The sequence below is a fragment of the Periophthalmus magnuspinnatus genome, chromosome 20 (genome assembly GCF_009829125.3).
Source record: "Periophthalmus magnuspinnatus isolate fPerMag1 chromosome 20, fPerMag1.2.pri, whole genome shotgun sequence".
Taxonomy (NCBI): domain Eukaryota; kingdom Metazoa; phylum Chordata; class Actinopteri; order Gobiiformes; family Gobiidae; genus Periophthalmus; species Periophthalmus magnuspinnatus.
Window position 1 is genome coordinate 13378515 of NC_047145.1, and position 15990 is coordinate 13394504.

At 39.9% G+C, this 15990-nt stretch overlaps 2 protein-coding genes across 8 annotated transcripts in view; one reads left to right on the top strand and one right to left on the bottom strand.

Annotated features, from left to right (window-relative positions):
• The first annotated feature begins 282 nt into the window (after positions 1 to 282).
• chpf2 (chondroitin polymerizing factor 2) lies at positions 283 to 5280 on the top strand. The gene is made up of 4 exons (XM_033985777.2): positions 283 to 1423; positions 1648 to 2212; positions 2910 to 3092; positions 3575 to 5280. Exons 1-4 carry the CDS (start codon positions 1155 to 1157, stop codon positions 4844 to 4846), a joined length of 2289 nt encoding a protein of 762 aa, XP_033841668.1. The 5' UTR covers positions 283 to 1154; the 3' UTR covers positions 4847 to 5280.
• Positions 5281 to 6585: 1305 nt separating this feature from the next.
• The window catches only part of smarcd3b (SWI/SNF related, matrix associated, actin dependent regulator of chromatin, subfamily d, member 3b), a 32500-nt gene continuing 23095 nt past the window's right edge, over positions 6586 to 15990 (bottom strand). For 4 of the 7 annotated variants that reach the window (XM_055230010.1, XM_055230009.1, XM_033985780.2 and 1 more), the window contains 11 exons: positions 15213 to 15335; positions 15007 to 15129; positions 14169 to 14264; positions 12772 to 12873; positions 12083 to 12244; positions 11904 to 12001; positions 11655 to 11693; positions 11295 to 11430; positions 10719 to 10841; positions 10454 to 10555; positions 6586 to 9567 (listed from right to left, as the gene is read on the bottom strand). In XM_055230010.1, the coding sequence (XP_055085985.1) occupies positions 9514 to 9567; positions 10454 to 10555; positions 10719 to 10841; positions 11295 to 11430; positions 11655 to 11693; positions 11904 to 12001; positions 12083 to 12244; positions 12772 to 12873; positions 14169 to 14264; positions 15007 to 15129; positions 15213 to 15335 (1158 nt within the window). In that variant the 3' untranslated portion in view covers positions 6586 to 9513. The remainder of the gene's footprint in view (positions 9568 to 10453; positions 10556 to 10718; positions 10842 to 11294; positions 11431 to 11654; positions 11694 to 11903; positions 12002 to 12082; positions 12245 to 12771; positions 12874 to 14168; positions 14265 to 15006; positions 15130 to 15212; positions 15336 to 15990) is intronic. The other 3 variants (XM_055230011.1, XM_033985779.2, XM_033985781.2) reach the window with 1 other exon arrangement.

Consider the following 15990-nt stretch of genomic DNA (forward strand, 5'->3'; position numbering starts at 1 on the left):
CAAGGAGTCTAATATGTCTCTGGATTTTTATATAAAAGCATTTATGCAGATACATAAAACGGGCTAAGCTACACTAATAAGGATATGCAAAGACAACCAAGCATCATACAAGTGGTTCATATGATAAGTTAACCAACATTTATCATTTTTATTTAGCATATTGAATACACTATTGACCTTTTAGCTCAAACATATTTCCTCATGGTTTCCTGTAACCTGCAGCAGTCCTGACGTATAGAGCAGAGGTGATGCTGCAGCGCTGAGCAGCGGCTCTGCTCTGAGGGATGAGGAGCGAGTGAGGCAGGGGGATACGACGTAGGGGGAAGCTGTGTGTTTTTTTTTTACTTCTGTGTGTGTGGCAGTCGTCTTTGGAGGAAGTCCGGTACTGAAGGAACGGACCTCATATTCTAGCCTAAATGTGACTAACCTTTTATTCACCGAGAATGACGGATTGCGTCGCTGGTTCTTTTCAGTGTTTACCGGAGAGGAGGCGGATAACCACCAGTCTCTTTACCGGAGCGCTGTTAGCCTGCTGCTAGCTTCTGTTTGATGTTTGCTCCTCAGACACATACCGTTACTGGAGGAGCTGTGCAAGACGCGATTCAGACTGAGATGGCTTCGTTTATTAGTCTGATCATCATAATGTAAGCTATATGCTTCACCTTGTTGGTCACCCTTTAGTACACCATTGTTAGCTTTCGTTGAAATTTGGCTGTAGAAATCTGCGAAATTTAGTTTCCGCTAAGCTAATTAACCTAACGCTAGCTTTGATGGCAGGCTGAAGAAAGTTACCGCTTTGTTACACAGGCACAACTGTGTAGCTTCGGTAACGTTAGATAATAAAATACTTTACAGTGTGCGCATCGTGATTGCGCAACATTAACTAAGAAAAAGTGAGAAGGATGAATTTAACACAACATTTCTAGCCTATTTAGTACTTTTCCAAACTAAGGTAACCGCGTACCGCTGGCTCTGAACATGGGGCATTAGAAGAGCGCTGTGTTGTAGCTTGCATGGATCTTTTTTCTAAATGAACATATCCACTCTCTCCCAGATTTATTTTTGGGCGAGGGCAGGAGTGCGGCCAAATCATCCATCGGTCTATAGCTTTTCATTAAGCCCCCTCAGTATCTGTACCAGTATCTGTACCAGATATGCGACTTTCCTCCTTTTTGGCCGTGTTCAGGCCTGCTTTACCCTTGATCCTGGGACTATCGCTAGGATGCAGTCTCAGTCTACTAATGGTGTCTTGGACACAAGACACGGAGGACTCCTGCAGAGATGAATTAGGCAATGGGAGACTTTTTCTGGGTAGAGGAGATGCTCTGAGGGACTCCAGAGATGGTGTGGACAATGAAGACTTTCAGCCACGCATCATACCATACCACAAAGACCCGAACAAGCCACACAAAAAAGTCCCCAGGTAAGAATGAAAAAAGCTCATAATGTTTAATCAAATAGCCTATGTGGAAGGTCTAAATGTAATTTGACTTTTGTGTTATTTATGTTAAACTTGTGCTTGTACCTAGGTTTTTTAATCTCAAGTATTAAGCTAAAAAGGCAATAAACATATTTATCATCTGCAAAACCTTAAGTAAATAACTATATCTACTTAAAGTTGCTCATATGATTGTCTTTTCTTTCCAGGACACGATATATTCACACTGAGTTGGGAATCAGGGAGCGCCTCTTGGTGGGTGTGCTGACATCACGGGCCACACTCAACACACTGGCCGTGGCGGTGAACCGGACAGTTGCACACCACTTCCACCGCACATTCTTCTTCACGGGTCTGCGCAGCCCCAAAGTACCCCACGGCATGACAGTGATCGCACATGGGGATGACCGCCCCGTGTGGCTAATGTATGAGACCATGAGGCACCTCCACCAACACCATGGCTCAGACTACGACTGGTTCTTCTTGGCCCAAGATGACACCTACATGCAGGCTGATCGTTTGTCAGAGCTCGTGGGGCACCTCAGTGCAGGTCAGGACTTGTACATGGGAAGGGCTGAGGAGTTCATTGGTGGAGAGGAAAAAGCTCGGTACTGCCATGGGGGCTATGGTTACCTGTTGTCCCGTAGCCTGCTGGCTCGCCTACAGCCACACCTCGATACGTGCCGTAATGACATCCTGAGTGTGAGGCCCGATGAGTGGCTGGGGCGCTGCATTATTGACTATCTTGGACTTAGTTGTGTAGAAGTCCATCAGGTAAGAGGCCTATGTTAAGTTAGCCTGGCCAGACACCTCTGTATGTGCAGCTAAACATTAGGAACATTGGGCAGCCTGCAAGATCTCAATTAAATCTAAACCTGAGTCATAATTTGAATGGTCTATATTTGTAAATTGCAAAGGCTGCTATTTTTAGGTAATGTAGTGTCCTCTGCAAACCACAGAATATGTAATTATGTTTAAAACCTACTAAACTCAGTAGTTTACACCTTTATAAAATGTTCTGAAATGCATGTGATTTGTGTATTTGTTTAACAGTTCATATTTCAGATTTTTCTTAATGTTGCCTCTGGATATATCAATTCAAGTCAAAACCTGCGCTGTGTGAAAATGTCAGTTGCGAATTTTATCAGACAAAACAGCTTTTCAGTATTTTTACCCCAAATTGTATAGTGCTGGTCTGGAACAGAAATACCACTTTTTCTTTTAAACATTTCCATTATACTGGTGATAGGACACAGCCAATTGGTTGTTTAGCTATTGCATCCATTTCTATCTGTTCTAAATCCATTCTGCATCTATTTGTTCCACTTCCATGCAAATCCCACTCAAATCACCAGGGACCAAACTAATTAGAAAATAAAATCAATTAGATGTCTGGCCAGAGTAGTAGATAATTACCAGAAATATGACAACAAAGCTGCTAACAACCTCAAAAATGTTTCTTTTCTCACAGGAGATGACTTATCGCTACTTTGAGCTTGGGAAAAATGCTGACCCTGAGCGCGAGGACAGCCCGCAGTTTAAAAACACCTTCACTGTGCATCCTGTGTCTGAGCCAAATCTCATGTACCGCCTTCACAAGCGCTTCAGCCACATCGAGTTGGACTGGACCTATGGGCAGATTCAGCAGCTGCAGGTCTGTTTTGGGGAAATGTTATCAGATGACAGTGTTGTGCCAGTCTGTGGATGAGCGCTCTGTGAAAGTGCTGGTTGTGTACTTTCAACCACACCCAATTTGGCTAGGGAGAAAATTGTAGACTGGTACAACATTTATACATGTCAGAAAGCTCAGAGCATGGGGTGAGGTACTTTAGTTAAGACCATAAAATACTACTTTGCAATATCATTATAGTCTGATGTATTCTGTTATTAAAGTTATAATTATATAACGTGACTGTTTTGACATGACTTATGCTCATATATATATATATATATATATATATATATATATATATATATATATATATATATATATATATATATATATATATATATATATATATATATATATATATATATATATATTCAGGAGAAGTAGTGATTATGTTCTTATTCTATTTTTGTCTTGAAGTGTAACTGTTCAAATGAAACAAATTATTATTGTATGTATGTCCTCAGATGCAGATCAACAACCTGAGTGACCTAACTCCAGAGGGAAGGGCTGGAGTCACCTGGCCTATTGGAATAAACCCACCGTTCAAACCGCGGACTCGTTTTGAAGTGATAAACTGGGAGTACTTCACAGAGGAGCATATCTATTCATGCGTCGACAGTTCTCCAAAGTGTGAGATCCGAGGGGCGGACCATGCCGATGTGGTCGCTGTTTTAGAGATCGCCGTGGAGCGCCTGAATGAGAGGTACCAGCCTCAGCTCCGCTTCCAGAAGAGGCGCTTACTGAATGGTTACAGGCGCTTTGACCCAACGCGAGGGATGGAGTACATGCTGGACCTGGCCCTGGAGGCCTACACTCAGAAGGGCCACAGTCAGGTGATTGTGAAGAGGGTGAACCTGCTGCGGCCGCTCAGTGCAGTGGAGATTATTCCCATGCCTTATGTGACTGAGGCCACTCGAGTGCAGGTTATCCTCCCTGTCACTGCCCAGGACCAGGACTATGTCAGCAACTTCCTGGATATGTATGTCATGAATACTCTGGACACCCATGATAATGTGTTACTCACCTTTTTGTTCATCTATGACCCATTTGATGCTCAGCGCGTCAGCCAAACAGATGTGTTTGCAGGCATTAAAGCAATGATCGGTGAGGTGGAAAAACGCTATGGTGATGTCAAAATCCCCTGGATTAGTGTGAAGACAGAGGTGCCCTCCCAGGTGAAGCTGATGGACATCATCTCCAAGAAGCACCCAGTGGACACTCTGTTCTTTTTGGCCAGTGTGTGGACAGAAGTCAATGCAGACTTCCTCAATCGCTGTAGAATGAATGCCATCAGTAACTGGCAGGTGTTTTTCCCCATCCACTTCCAGGAGTATAGTCCTGCCATAGTGTACCGTGACCAGCAGCCCTCTGCCGCCTCGTCCTTTGCCTCCGAGTCTCTGCGGGATGGGCACTTTGACCGCCACATCTTTGATGAGGCTTGCTTCTATAATGCTGATTACATGACTGCACGGACCAAAATGGCTGCTGACATCTTGGACAATGAGGAGCTGCTGGAGAGCATGGACGTGTATGACATATTTGTGCGCTACTCTGGACTCCATGTGTTTAGAGCTGTGGAGCCTGCGCTCATTCAGAAGTATGTCAGGCGTGTTTGTAACCCACGTTTTAGTGAGGACATCTACCACCGCTGTGTGCTCAGTAACCTGGAGGGACTGGGCTCTCGCTCACACTTAGCCATGGCTCTGTTTGAACAGGAGCAGGCCAACAGCACCTAGCTCCTGTTTGGGACCAGGCTGTACTGCCTGTTGAACTGAACCTAAATGTTTAGAATAATGTGAATTATTGTACTGTAATATTTTGTATCTTTATGCTGGAGTTGTTTCCCTTGAACAAAATAGGAACAAATCTGCTGAATCAAGGCAGTGAAGCAAGTGCTGACGCAGTATTTCCTCTGCTCACTACTTCTGACTCATGAGCTTTTGAAGTCTTGTTGAGACATGTTCTGCCCCTCACAAACTTCACCATGTACTGAGAAGCTCATTTATTTATACGTTGGTTGGCACAAACACCAAAAGACAATTCAGTTGTTGCCTTTATTGTATTTTTTTATCGAGGTAATAAGACATAGTCTGCCTGAATGTGGAAGTTGTGCTACCAGCTGCCTTGTCTTGACAGGATGTCTGAAAGAGAATTAAACATTTTATTTCTGCATTGGCGCTTTTTTTTTTTTAACATTATTTGTCATACAATAAACCAAATGTTTTTCCAGTTTGCTCCCAATTCCCCATCGCACCCCTAGACGCAGTGAGCAGTTTGTTCCAAAATAGACCTATAATTCTCCACCCTGTGTTTTTTTCCCTGCACATATGTCTTTGGGGAGAGGATTCACCCTATCCCCCAGAGGAAGGGTTGAGTCCACCGTGCCAGGCGCTGCAATGTTGGTGCAATGAAGGTGGTTAACCTTCACAGCCACTTGGTCAAAACGTCTGAATGGCTCATTTTACACTATTACACCAAGGCCCTAACCTCCCCCAAGTCAAATTATCTCTGTGTGAGGGGTGGCTAGCTCAGGAGAATAGCCCAGGAGCGGGGTGAAAGGGGCTCTTATGACACAGGAACGTGGCAGTAGTCAGCATTACGGCACCGCTGTCAAGGAAAACCTCCACCTGCTTCCTTGTGGTCAGCTCTGAATGCTATGTCTGTCCAGCACTTCTGACCAACAGCCTACTTCTACAGCTACATAAGCTACATTTAAATCAGACAAACTAAACTGCTGGTCTATTTTAGTAATAATGTAAATAAGCACAGAGATGGTAGATTTTGTAGAAACTTATGTGGATTTGGGGGGGGGGGGTATTCAGTTGGATTTTGGGAACTGTTATTATCTTAAGCTCCCTGGTATGCTCTTGTGCCAGCTGGCATAATCAGTTCCAGAGCAAAGTGAAGTATTTGCCTGCAGTAATTGGCTGAGTCCTACAAACCTACATGGGCTAGTAAGAATTTTCCTCTGCAGTGTGCTATTTGGAGTGCTGTATACTTTAATGAGTGTTGAAACCTCAAATTGTTAATCCTACTACTACAACTAATAGAACTACTAGGCTTACAAACAAAACACACCCTTTTTTGTTAAAATAATGTTAAGGAAATATATTACAAATGTGTTTTTTTTAAAAACAATTTTGTAAATTACGATTCTAGATTTGCTTCACCCAATTTAAACTAAAATATGAATTAAAACACAACCAAGGATTATATATACTGTGCATTTCAAGTATTTGAGATTTACAAATCATCTTTTGTAGTACTTTTCCATTATTGAAACTCTATCAATTATTCCTCTAGAAAAGATAAGACTACACTATATACTCAGTTATCAAATATTTAAACAATAAAAGTAATTTGGCCATATCTTTATTTCTCTCATCAGTGTTTGTATTAAGTGTTAATAATTAACTTATAAATGGAACTCAATGTAAAATGTTTGTTCAAGGTGGAAAAAACACAGAAGATCTCATGGCATTTACAAACTTTGGCAAGCGCTTCTTTATTTACATCCAGGCTGTCTTGCAGTGTCACAGCTCTTTTCCCTTTTTATTGTTGTGAAACTATTGAAAGCACAAATTCATTTTTACTTTTACTGATATACAGGATTTCACATAGTATTGCCTTCACGTTGGTAACCCTTATATGTAAAAGAGCAGAACGTTTGAGTCGTTTGAAACATGCAAAAAAGTGGCATACACGGCAACAGTAATAGTTTTAGTGTCTTGAACTTCTGCTGCTAACAGTAGTCTGCTGATGTATCCGTTCATCATTTAGTCCACAAGGGGGTGCTAGTGGAAAAGTTTAATGCCCTGGACGCACAATGAAGACTTCAGACATACACTACTATTAATAATAATAACTGACCCCACATCTGTTGTTTACTTAGTACAAAAACAGCTCACAAAATCTCTCCTACACTTACTGCTGGTAGGGGTTTTCATTTTTGGCAAAGTAATGTCCAGAAGGCATTCGATGGATCTTAACACACCGGCTGCTATGCCAGACTTATCATTATTTACATATACTGCGTTATCAGAGCATGCATAGGTCTTCGTGAAATCATCCAACCAGAGTCTCCGAAGATAGAGCGACTGCACAGTGCAAAGAAACCCCGCAAGGTCCCGTCTAGAGCTGACTGCTGAAACAATGAAATCTCAATGGGACAATACAGCATATACATACAAGTCAAGTGTCATACAAAAGTGTGAAGGTGATCAGACAATGTGGTACAGCTACTCTATTGAAATTAATGTTATCTTGTTACAGCTTAGAGCTTTAGACAGACAGGAGGCAGGAACTTAAAAGGATCCAAGCCTAGATAGTACACACAGGGACACTCGCATCCAGCCAATAGGTTGCGTTCACATGACATAGTTTTAAATGGAGCTGGAGGACAGGTCAGACTATGGTGGTAAAATTAGGTGTTTAACTGTCACAATTCAATTTTGACCTGGTTTTATGGTTAATATATCTGCAATTACAGGGCCTATTCACAAGAAATAAAAATTCCTCTGTCTTCTCTGTCAGCATAAATAAACAAATGTGAAATAATTTCTATCACAAAAGCTTCAGAAAGTGGTGCCATTATTCAACCCAAAAGACATAGTATTTGTCAGTTGAAAGGACCTTAAGCCATAAGATTTGTATGGCAAGTTTGTAGAGCCAATTTCCAACTAACAACATGGTTCAACATTTGTTGAATTTGGATATTTCTTTCAAAAACAGTGAATCTCCCATAGAATTATACAGCCCTCCATTTGAAGTTATGACATAATCATAACCTAGAATGTGAACGCAACCTTTTCAAAAGACATGGAGATGTTCCCTTTACTACAGCATATGACCCAGCCCCCCATTTCCACAAAACACAAAGGTAGTGTGTCATGTATTGTACAGCTGACCCTCTTAAAGGGAAAAAAAAACTATTTACATTCACATCTCTAGAAAAAAGTAACAAAAAAGCAGTTAAAATGGACAGATGCAGATGAGCGTACACTAAAAATTGCCTGTAGTTGATTGGCTGAGGTCTAATTTGGGGCTTATTTGGGTTTACTAATCAATATGCTACACACAAATGGAAGATTTAAAAGGCAATTTCTACTGAACCCAAACCTACATTGGCCATTATCGCTGCATTCTCTTCTTCGTTGCAACCTTTGGTAACACTGTCAACACATTTAAATACTACACAAGGAAGAGGCAGTGAGTGATTTGGACAAAAAACACAGCTTCAAGTCCATAACTTTCCATGATTAAGGAAGAAACGCTGTTCCTTCAAAGAAACGTGTTACTAATTTGTGACAACACATAGGAGCTCAAGTTAATAATACTGGCATTGTGAGCCTCACTGGGTACATTTAAATGGCTTATCTGATAACATAATCAGATAAGCCAATAATTAGATGTGATTTTTGGTGTGTGTTTACATGCATAAAAGAAATCTGATCATCAAAAACACCTAGTGACATGTGTTGGTTAATTAGTGGATTTTTTGTGTAACTGGAAGACACTGTATAATGAGTCTTAAAATATCTCCATCTTTAACCATTTCTCTTTCATTTGTGTCTTTGCTGCAAGTGTAAACAACCAGAATGAAATCAGATTGCACACATCTGATTGCATGGCATTTCTATAATCTGATAACTAGGGATGCACCAATCCAGTGTTTTCAGTTCCGATATGATACTAGCTTTAAGTATATGCTGATACCAACCGATACCAGCGCAGAAACTGAAAACAGCCTTTATTTCCTTTAAACAAAATGAAACAAAACTTGTCCAAATGTGTTTATGTAGCTGTTATTTATCTCACACATAACCGCAGAACACCTTTGTATAAATAAAAATTCAAACATTATGAGACTTTCTGGGCCAACTTATTACATCAACTTATATGTCCAACCAGGATATCAGCACAACGATAATGATCAGATTTTTGGTGTGCATGTGAACATAGTCACTGATTCAATCAAAGGAGAGACGCTGTAGAAACATCCACACCTCCAGTTTATACATAGCTCTACTTCATTGTCCCGTGATTCGATGTGCCAGACTGTAATCTCAACTCTGCTGGTGTAAATAATTACTTCAAACTCAACAAATTCCCTTAATTAATGAGGCGAAATACGCACCCAGTCGCACTTATCTTCGCGCCTACATTCGTTAAAAAAAACCAAAAACGTGCCAATACAATATAAAAACGGTAGAGGTGACTACATGTTTGAGATGATTTGGAGTTATGTTGTATTTACAGGAGCATTAAGAGGAAGTTTGTCAAATGTTGAACCCCGCAATTGGTTACACGCTGATAGTAATGGCGCTCCAAGAGTCCAGCATGTAATGTCTCCCATGTGTTGATGATAACTTCTTATTGGTGTCGAGTAAAGACAAACCATTGCTTAGGTGTTGCGGACTGCCAAGGCCTGTTCCAGCTCCTGCCTTCTCTGCTGGATCTGTCAGAGCAAAACAGGGACGCATAATGAATTCAAATTGTAAATAAAAATGCAGGTTGTGAGTTTGATTCTTGGCTACTCCTTTCTTGGTAGAGTATACATGAACTCTTGCTATAACTCTTGGGGTACTCTACCACCATCCATATTGTAAAGGTGAAGTATGTGAAGGTGCGAGTGAATGTTTTGTTGGCTTTCTGTGTGACCATTTGGTAGGGTGTATCCCACCTCACACTATAATGTGAACATGTGTAGTAAAGAAATACAATGGACTATAATGCTATATCAGTGTTTGCAGAAACAATGTTTTCTTCCCTGAATGAAGATTCTAAATTAGGGCTGGGCATTATGGTGATAAAAATCCAAACATGTTCTCATCCCTGTGAAGATCTGCTATTTCGGTAAAACAGCCATATTGTGATTCACAAATTTTCTCATGAATGCAGCTCTATGCTCAAACAAAGACATTTTTCCCACTCACACCTCCTATTGGTGAGGCTCATCAATGCCCTGAGTGTGTGACAGGTGAATTAAACCAGTTACCTCTTGAAGGCAATATAAAAACAATTGTGATAAAATTCAAAATCATGATATTAATTATTTGGAATATCACCCATCCCTATTCTGAATTAAAACTTCATCCACCATATTGTTCTATGCAACATTGCAACACCAACCATCATATACAACAAACATAAACACAAAATTTTAAAAAGAAAAATAGAAAAAACTAGATAACATAATTTAAATGTATTTGTGATTAGGCACTAAAGAGAAAACATACCATTGCTAGGTGACACACACAGGGATTAATAAATAGTTAAATAATAATAATAAAAAAATAAAAAAAAGCCTGTAAATTTATGAAGCGGGGGTGTTGCACCCTCACCTTGCAGTAGAAATAGCGGCTGACGGCCTCTTGGGACCAGGGCTCGTGGTAGAATGCTGCCCTGCGCTCCTCCTCTGGGTTCCCCACCACATCTGTCATCAACTACCAACAACAAGAGGACACATGCTTTTTTAACTAATTACAGATATTAATTTACGCATCCAGATTGTTATAATTAATGATTGTCTTCTCCAAAACGTATGATGCTGCTTCATAAAGCATTTCACATTGAGAGAAGTGCCAAGTATGTGTGTGTATTAATAACCTTAAGGTCTCTGCTTTGGGATTTGAGCCAGTCTTGGATGTAGCCCTTGGGATCTCTGGAGAAACTAAGCATGAAGTCCCTCTGGATCTTCAGCTGGTTGATGGACTCAATGGTCTCATGAATCTGGAGGAGGAGAAAGAGGGAAAATATTTTATACATTTCTTTCTTCTCATCTCTGTCCCTCTCTCTGTTGACTTAGAATTAAGTAACTTAGGGTACTGCAACAGCTGCGAATACTACATCTACTAGTACAGTCATTACTTAATCTTAACAGCACTATAATAAAAATTCTGTTCAGTTGTGGTCCATCACTACAGATGGTACTCAGGGTACTCTGTAGTCAGGTAATGTTCCTTGTTTTAATTAGGTTAACTTTATCCACATTTATGTCCTCTTCTGGGTTAGTCCTTGTTTTAAAACTACTTCAGCCATGTTTTTAATCCTAAAACCCTGTTTATCTTTAGATTTAGTTTATCTGATGGTACTCAGTAAAGCAAATATTTACTTAGATGTTATTTGATGTATTAAGTTGAAAACCATAAATAGGTGTTGACAGTAGCGGCATGCTAATGTCACCTTGTTGTCGAGGGAGGCGATCTCCTGCTGGTTTGCTGTGGACAGGAGGAAGCTGCTCATCTGGCTCTTCAGAGGGTCCTCCACCTCCACATCAATGTCGTAACACGCTGTCTTCTTCTGGTCATTGGGGTCCACACTGACAACATAGAAATAATGATTTTGACTATCTATTTATTTAATCCTTTGTGCCTGGATTCTCAATAGGCTATGAAGAATCACCAGAAAAAACAATACAAGCTAATGTGTTTTATTATGACATTTGAATTACTTTGGACACCTTTGCAAGTTTGCGTTGGCATTTCCCATTGTATCACTCTAAAATATATGTGTATTGAAAACATGTTCTTTTGCAGCACTTACTCTGTCACTATCCATTTTGGATTAGGTGTCTGTTGCTCTCTGTGGGGGATGAAGTATTTTAAAAATTACAAATTATCGGCATGGCAGTGGCCGACACTATAGATTTGTAATAAAAGTAAAAATATGAAAATATGGTTAAAGCTTAATAAAAATTTATTTCATTTTCTATAACAACTAAAAGGCATTGTGAAGGGCTGAGATATGAGATCTGCTATCTAAGTCATACACCAACTCCAAATCAAAACATACCTGATCACATGGTTGATAACAATAGGGTCAGGAGGTAACAGGAGGTTGGTTAGACGTTGGGGGATTTCAGAAAACTTCAGTCGGGGACAATCAAAAATCTATAAAAAAAACATGTCTTAACGAAAAATGCTTAGTTGTATATTCTTGTAGTAACTCTTGTCATGGCCAAATCTCTGTACCTGTTGGAAGTACTTGTCACAGTTGATATACTCCTTGTCATGGGAGTCTTGTAGCTTGTTGGTCTTGACGTATTGCCACAGGGCCTGGATGATACAGGAGCGTGTCTGCGTGTGGATCCCAAGCAGGCGGGCCAGGCGGGGGTCCAGTTTGAACTGTGGGGGCTGCACACACAACCACATTACTAATGTTACCTATGAACACATGTGCTTATCCTGTCTCCTCTAATGAAACACTTATATCACATTTGGCTATGGAACACATATTAGTGGTTGCAGCCGTACTAAATATTATCAAATGTTTGAGGTTATTGAGACATACTACAATCTATTACAAAGTAATAGGTACCAAATGGAGGTGTAGCAGCTTTTAAATAGACGTTGGGATTGTGTCGTCGCAGTTAGTGATCATTAAGAATAATTCTACTTCAAACATGGCGTATTCCAATGGTTCATTTTTTATGTTTGATTATTCAAACCTCTAATATTAAGAACGCATGGAGTTATATTATAAAGAAATTGTTGTTGAGCTCATTTTAATGACCAACTATCTTTACGAAAATAAATATACCTACATATTTTTTTTAACTACATTAAATAGCGAAGTACCTACCTACTCACTATCCAATCTGTCCAATCAAATATTGAGTCTGACAATTAATGAAATTTCACTATAACTTAGTGATCCTTACCTGGTAGTCGAGCATGAGCAGCAGAGTGCAGCGTACGCTCACGTCTCCGGGCCGTTTCACCTGGAAGCCGTCCGTCTCCTGGGTGGTAGGCGTGCGGTGCCACTAAATGACCAATCAGAACACAGCAGGAAGTCAGAGCACATCCCCCTAACCGCAGCTGGCTCCATTCATGTTGGTCGTGTCTCTTCACAGTTTGTTTCACACTCTGTTAGTGCGGCTAATTCAATGATCCCTGGCGAAACATGACAACTTGTAGATGGCTCGATTAGCTCTATACTGAAATGAGCGCTAATTATTTCACTGTCTGTACCGTAAATAAATGTTCATATTCATTGCAGTATTTCAAATCGTGGATGTGTGTGGGTGTGTAACTGTGTCACCTTGAATCTAAGTGTTTTAGTTAATATCATTGTAAGTAATTTGTATCTTATCATTTTTTATGTAAAATTGAAGAGTAGGGTGTGAAAATAATTGTAAGCTTTGAAACTACTAACTTTTCTGAAACTCTCCAGAATATTGTCAGAAAACTGTCCTTATCACAGAATAAAATTCAAGAGCCAACAATAAACAATAACAAGATGCATTTTTGACCACAAGAGGGCTCTTTAACATACTGAGAGATCATCTTGTGTAGTGCCCTTTAAGTTAAGTAAGTTATCTGTCTATAGAATATAGCACTCTTTCTAAATATGAACAGTACACAGTGTTTGTATTGGGCTGTAAGACTTAGAAATAGTGTGACCTGTTTCTCTGCTCCACTGTTGAGCTGTGACTCACTGTGCCCCTCATGCTTTCCTCAAATCAGAGCCACTGATTAAACTATGATTGTGCTTCAAGGCAGAGAGACTACTTGATGGAAATCATTTAGAGCAGAGCACCTGAGTGCCACACTAAAACACTCTTAAAAAGAGAAAACCTTGAGAAGTCATCATTTTCACTCCATAACTTCCTAAAGTGGGGTTTTCAGTAAATCTGTTTTGTCCAAATCAAAGTGAAGGACAACTAATGGTTAGTTTTAATGAGTAAACTCCCTGAAGCACTCACATGGGCATGTAAAACTTTGTTATGTTAAAAGCTGCTGATGTTTGTTATCCAAAACGTAATTATTCAAATAGGAACTTTTTTGGGTTTGTTTTTTAGTGTTGAAGGACACATCTTTGATCAAATGATAATTAGTAAATATTAATTAGTGTAGAGTTGTATTGTAAAATGTGTGTAATTAGTGTAGATATGAGGCAAAAAGTTGTCTGCTCAATAATCCTTCATGTAAATATAGCTTTACTTTACAGCACTTGTCATTACCTTACTCTGTTTTTGGCTAAATGCTGTGTTTAGAAGTGGCTCTTAGATGACCATACTTATGCATGTAAGAGGTCAGTGGACATGCTACCTCTTACCTCCACGAGATGGTTGTCAGGACCATACAAGTCTTTGTCCAGCTCAATGACCAGGCTCTTGAAGAAGGAGGAAAACTTCTTCTTTTGCTTCCCAGGCTGAAACAGAGAAGAGGACATGAGCTAATGCAATAACACAAAATAGCTTTTCTCACAGAAGTATTAGTCACCACACCCCGAGAAGCCTGAGTAAGATGACAAATACACAACATTCTCAGGGTCCACTTCCTCTAAAGCAGAGCAGAAATATTTGTGGTCTGTGAAAACGCTTCCTCCGGCTCAGATGACAGCCGTACCTCAGCGTGCTAACATCAGAGCCTTTTACAAAGCACAAACGCTGTAAGATCATTATGTTTCATGCTTCACTGGTCTCTGCACAAACCTCAAAAATATCAATCATGAGGAGCTACTCTGCTACCTGGGTTTCATAAGAGCAATTCAAAGCTATTACATTATTATTATTTTTTTTTTTTTTAATTGAATGAACTAAGAAACATGATGCTGAATTTTAGAAAGGACTCTAGTGGAAAAGTGTTGGCAGTGGTTGGATATATTACCGCAAAGTATTTCTGAAAAATAGGGTAGTGATTGCCATAGCAATTGCCTGTGTAGACCCTCAGTCGTCCAGGTCTGATCCATTGCATCCATAGTAATTGTATTAATTGTATTAATATTAGTACTAATAAATGAAAGAGTAATAGAAACCATTGCTGTAGCCGTTTTATAGCACACTTTTAAGTCATCAGACAAAATGCCAGCTTGGTCTATTCAGGTAAAACCAAAATAATTTATTTAAAGGAAAAGACAACTTATTGCATACAAATGTAAATATAATACTCACATCATCGAGCAGTTTCCCCTCCACTCGCAGTTCCCATGATGCAATGCTTCCGTCAGAGTCATCGGCGTCGGGCCTTGCGGGGTTGAAGGTGTTTGATATGTACAGCCTTAGTTTACGCTTTTGCTGTTGACACAAGGGCACAGAGCAGACCACTGTTTAAAAGAGACAATTAAACAGGGCTAATGTTAAGTGTATATTTTCAGTACCTTCATGGGCCTCTTGAGGGCCTCCTGGATGTCCACACGTTTGCGCATAATGGTCTGGTCCAGTTTACGCTCAAAGGCCAGAAGGTCCATGTACGCCTGTGACTCTGGGACCAGCTCACGGATCTACAAACATGGCATACAGTTTCATTTCACAATCTGATTTAACTGAATGACATGGACCGGTTTCTGTGGGGAAAAAGATTCTTTCTTGCTGCCTTCCCTTGCATGGGAATATATAGCAAGTTTCCCTTGTAAAATTCTGTAAGTATTACATTTTTTACAAGTTGTATCTTGTATATAAATCATTCAAATTGTAAATTCAAATGCAACTAGTGTACCTACTGGTCTTTTGGGGCATTTTGGTAAGTACTTATTTTATTAATTAGTTAATTTGATAGTGCATACTGTTCTGAATGTAATGCACTTAATGGCCTTTTGAGGCCTTTACTAACATCCAATATCAAAATAAGTTTTATCGATTCTGAGGACATACCATATACCATGTCAAATTTTTAAAAGACTCTGTGCAGGTTCTATACATTGGTTGAATTGTTTTAATATCTCTTTTCATCAATAATTGTGCTGTCTATTACTCTGCTACTTCATAGAGGTTTTGTAACATGTGCCTTGCTCACATCTGTACAAAATGACAATGTCCACAGTGGTTGGGCTGGCGGTGACTGATGTGACTCACACTAAAATAAAGTGCTCAGATTGCTGGTGTCGGCCTGACAGATCATTTCTCTGTATGAGTGCCCTCTTATTATGACTTCCTCAC

Bases quoted from the DNA above. Each gene is read 5' to 3' on its own strand.
- chpf2 (XM_033985777.2), top strand. From the start codon at position 1,155: ATGCGACTTTCCTCCTTTTTGGCCGTGTTCAGGCCTGCTTTACCCTTG. The intron at 1,424-1,647 runs GTAAGAATGAAA...TTTTCTTTCCAG, and splicing joins CCACACAAAAAAGTCCCCAG to GACACGATATATTCACACTG. The intron at 2,213-2,909 runs GTAAGAGGCCTA...CTTTTCTCACAG, and splicing joins GTTGTGTAGAAGTCCATCAG to GAGATGACTTATCGCTACTT.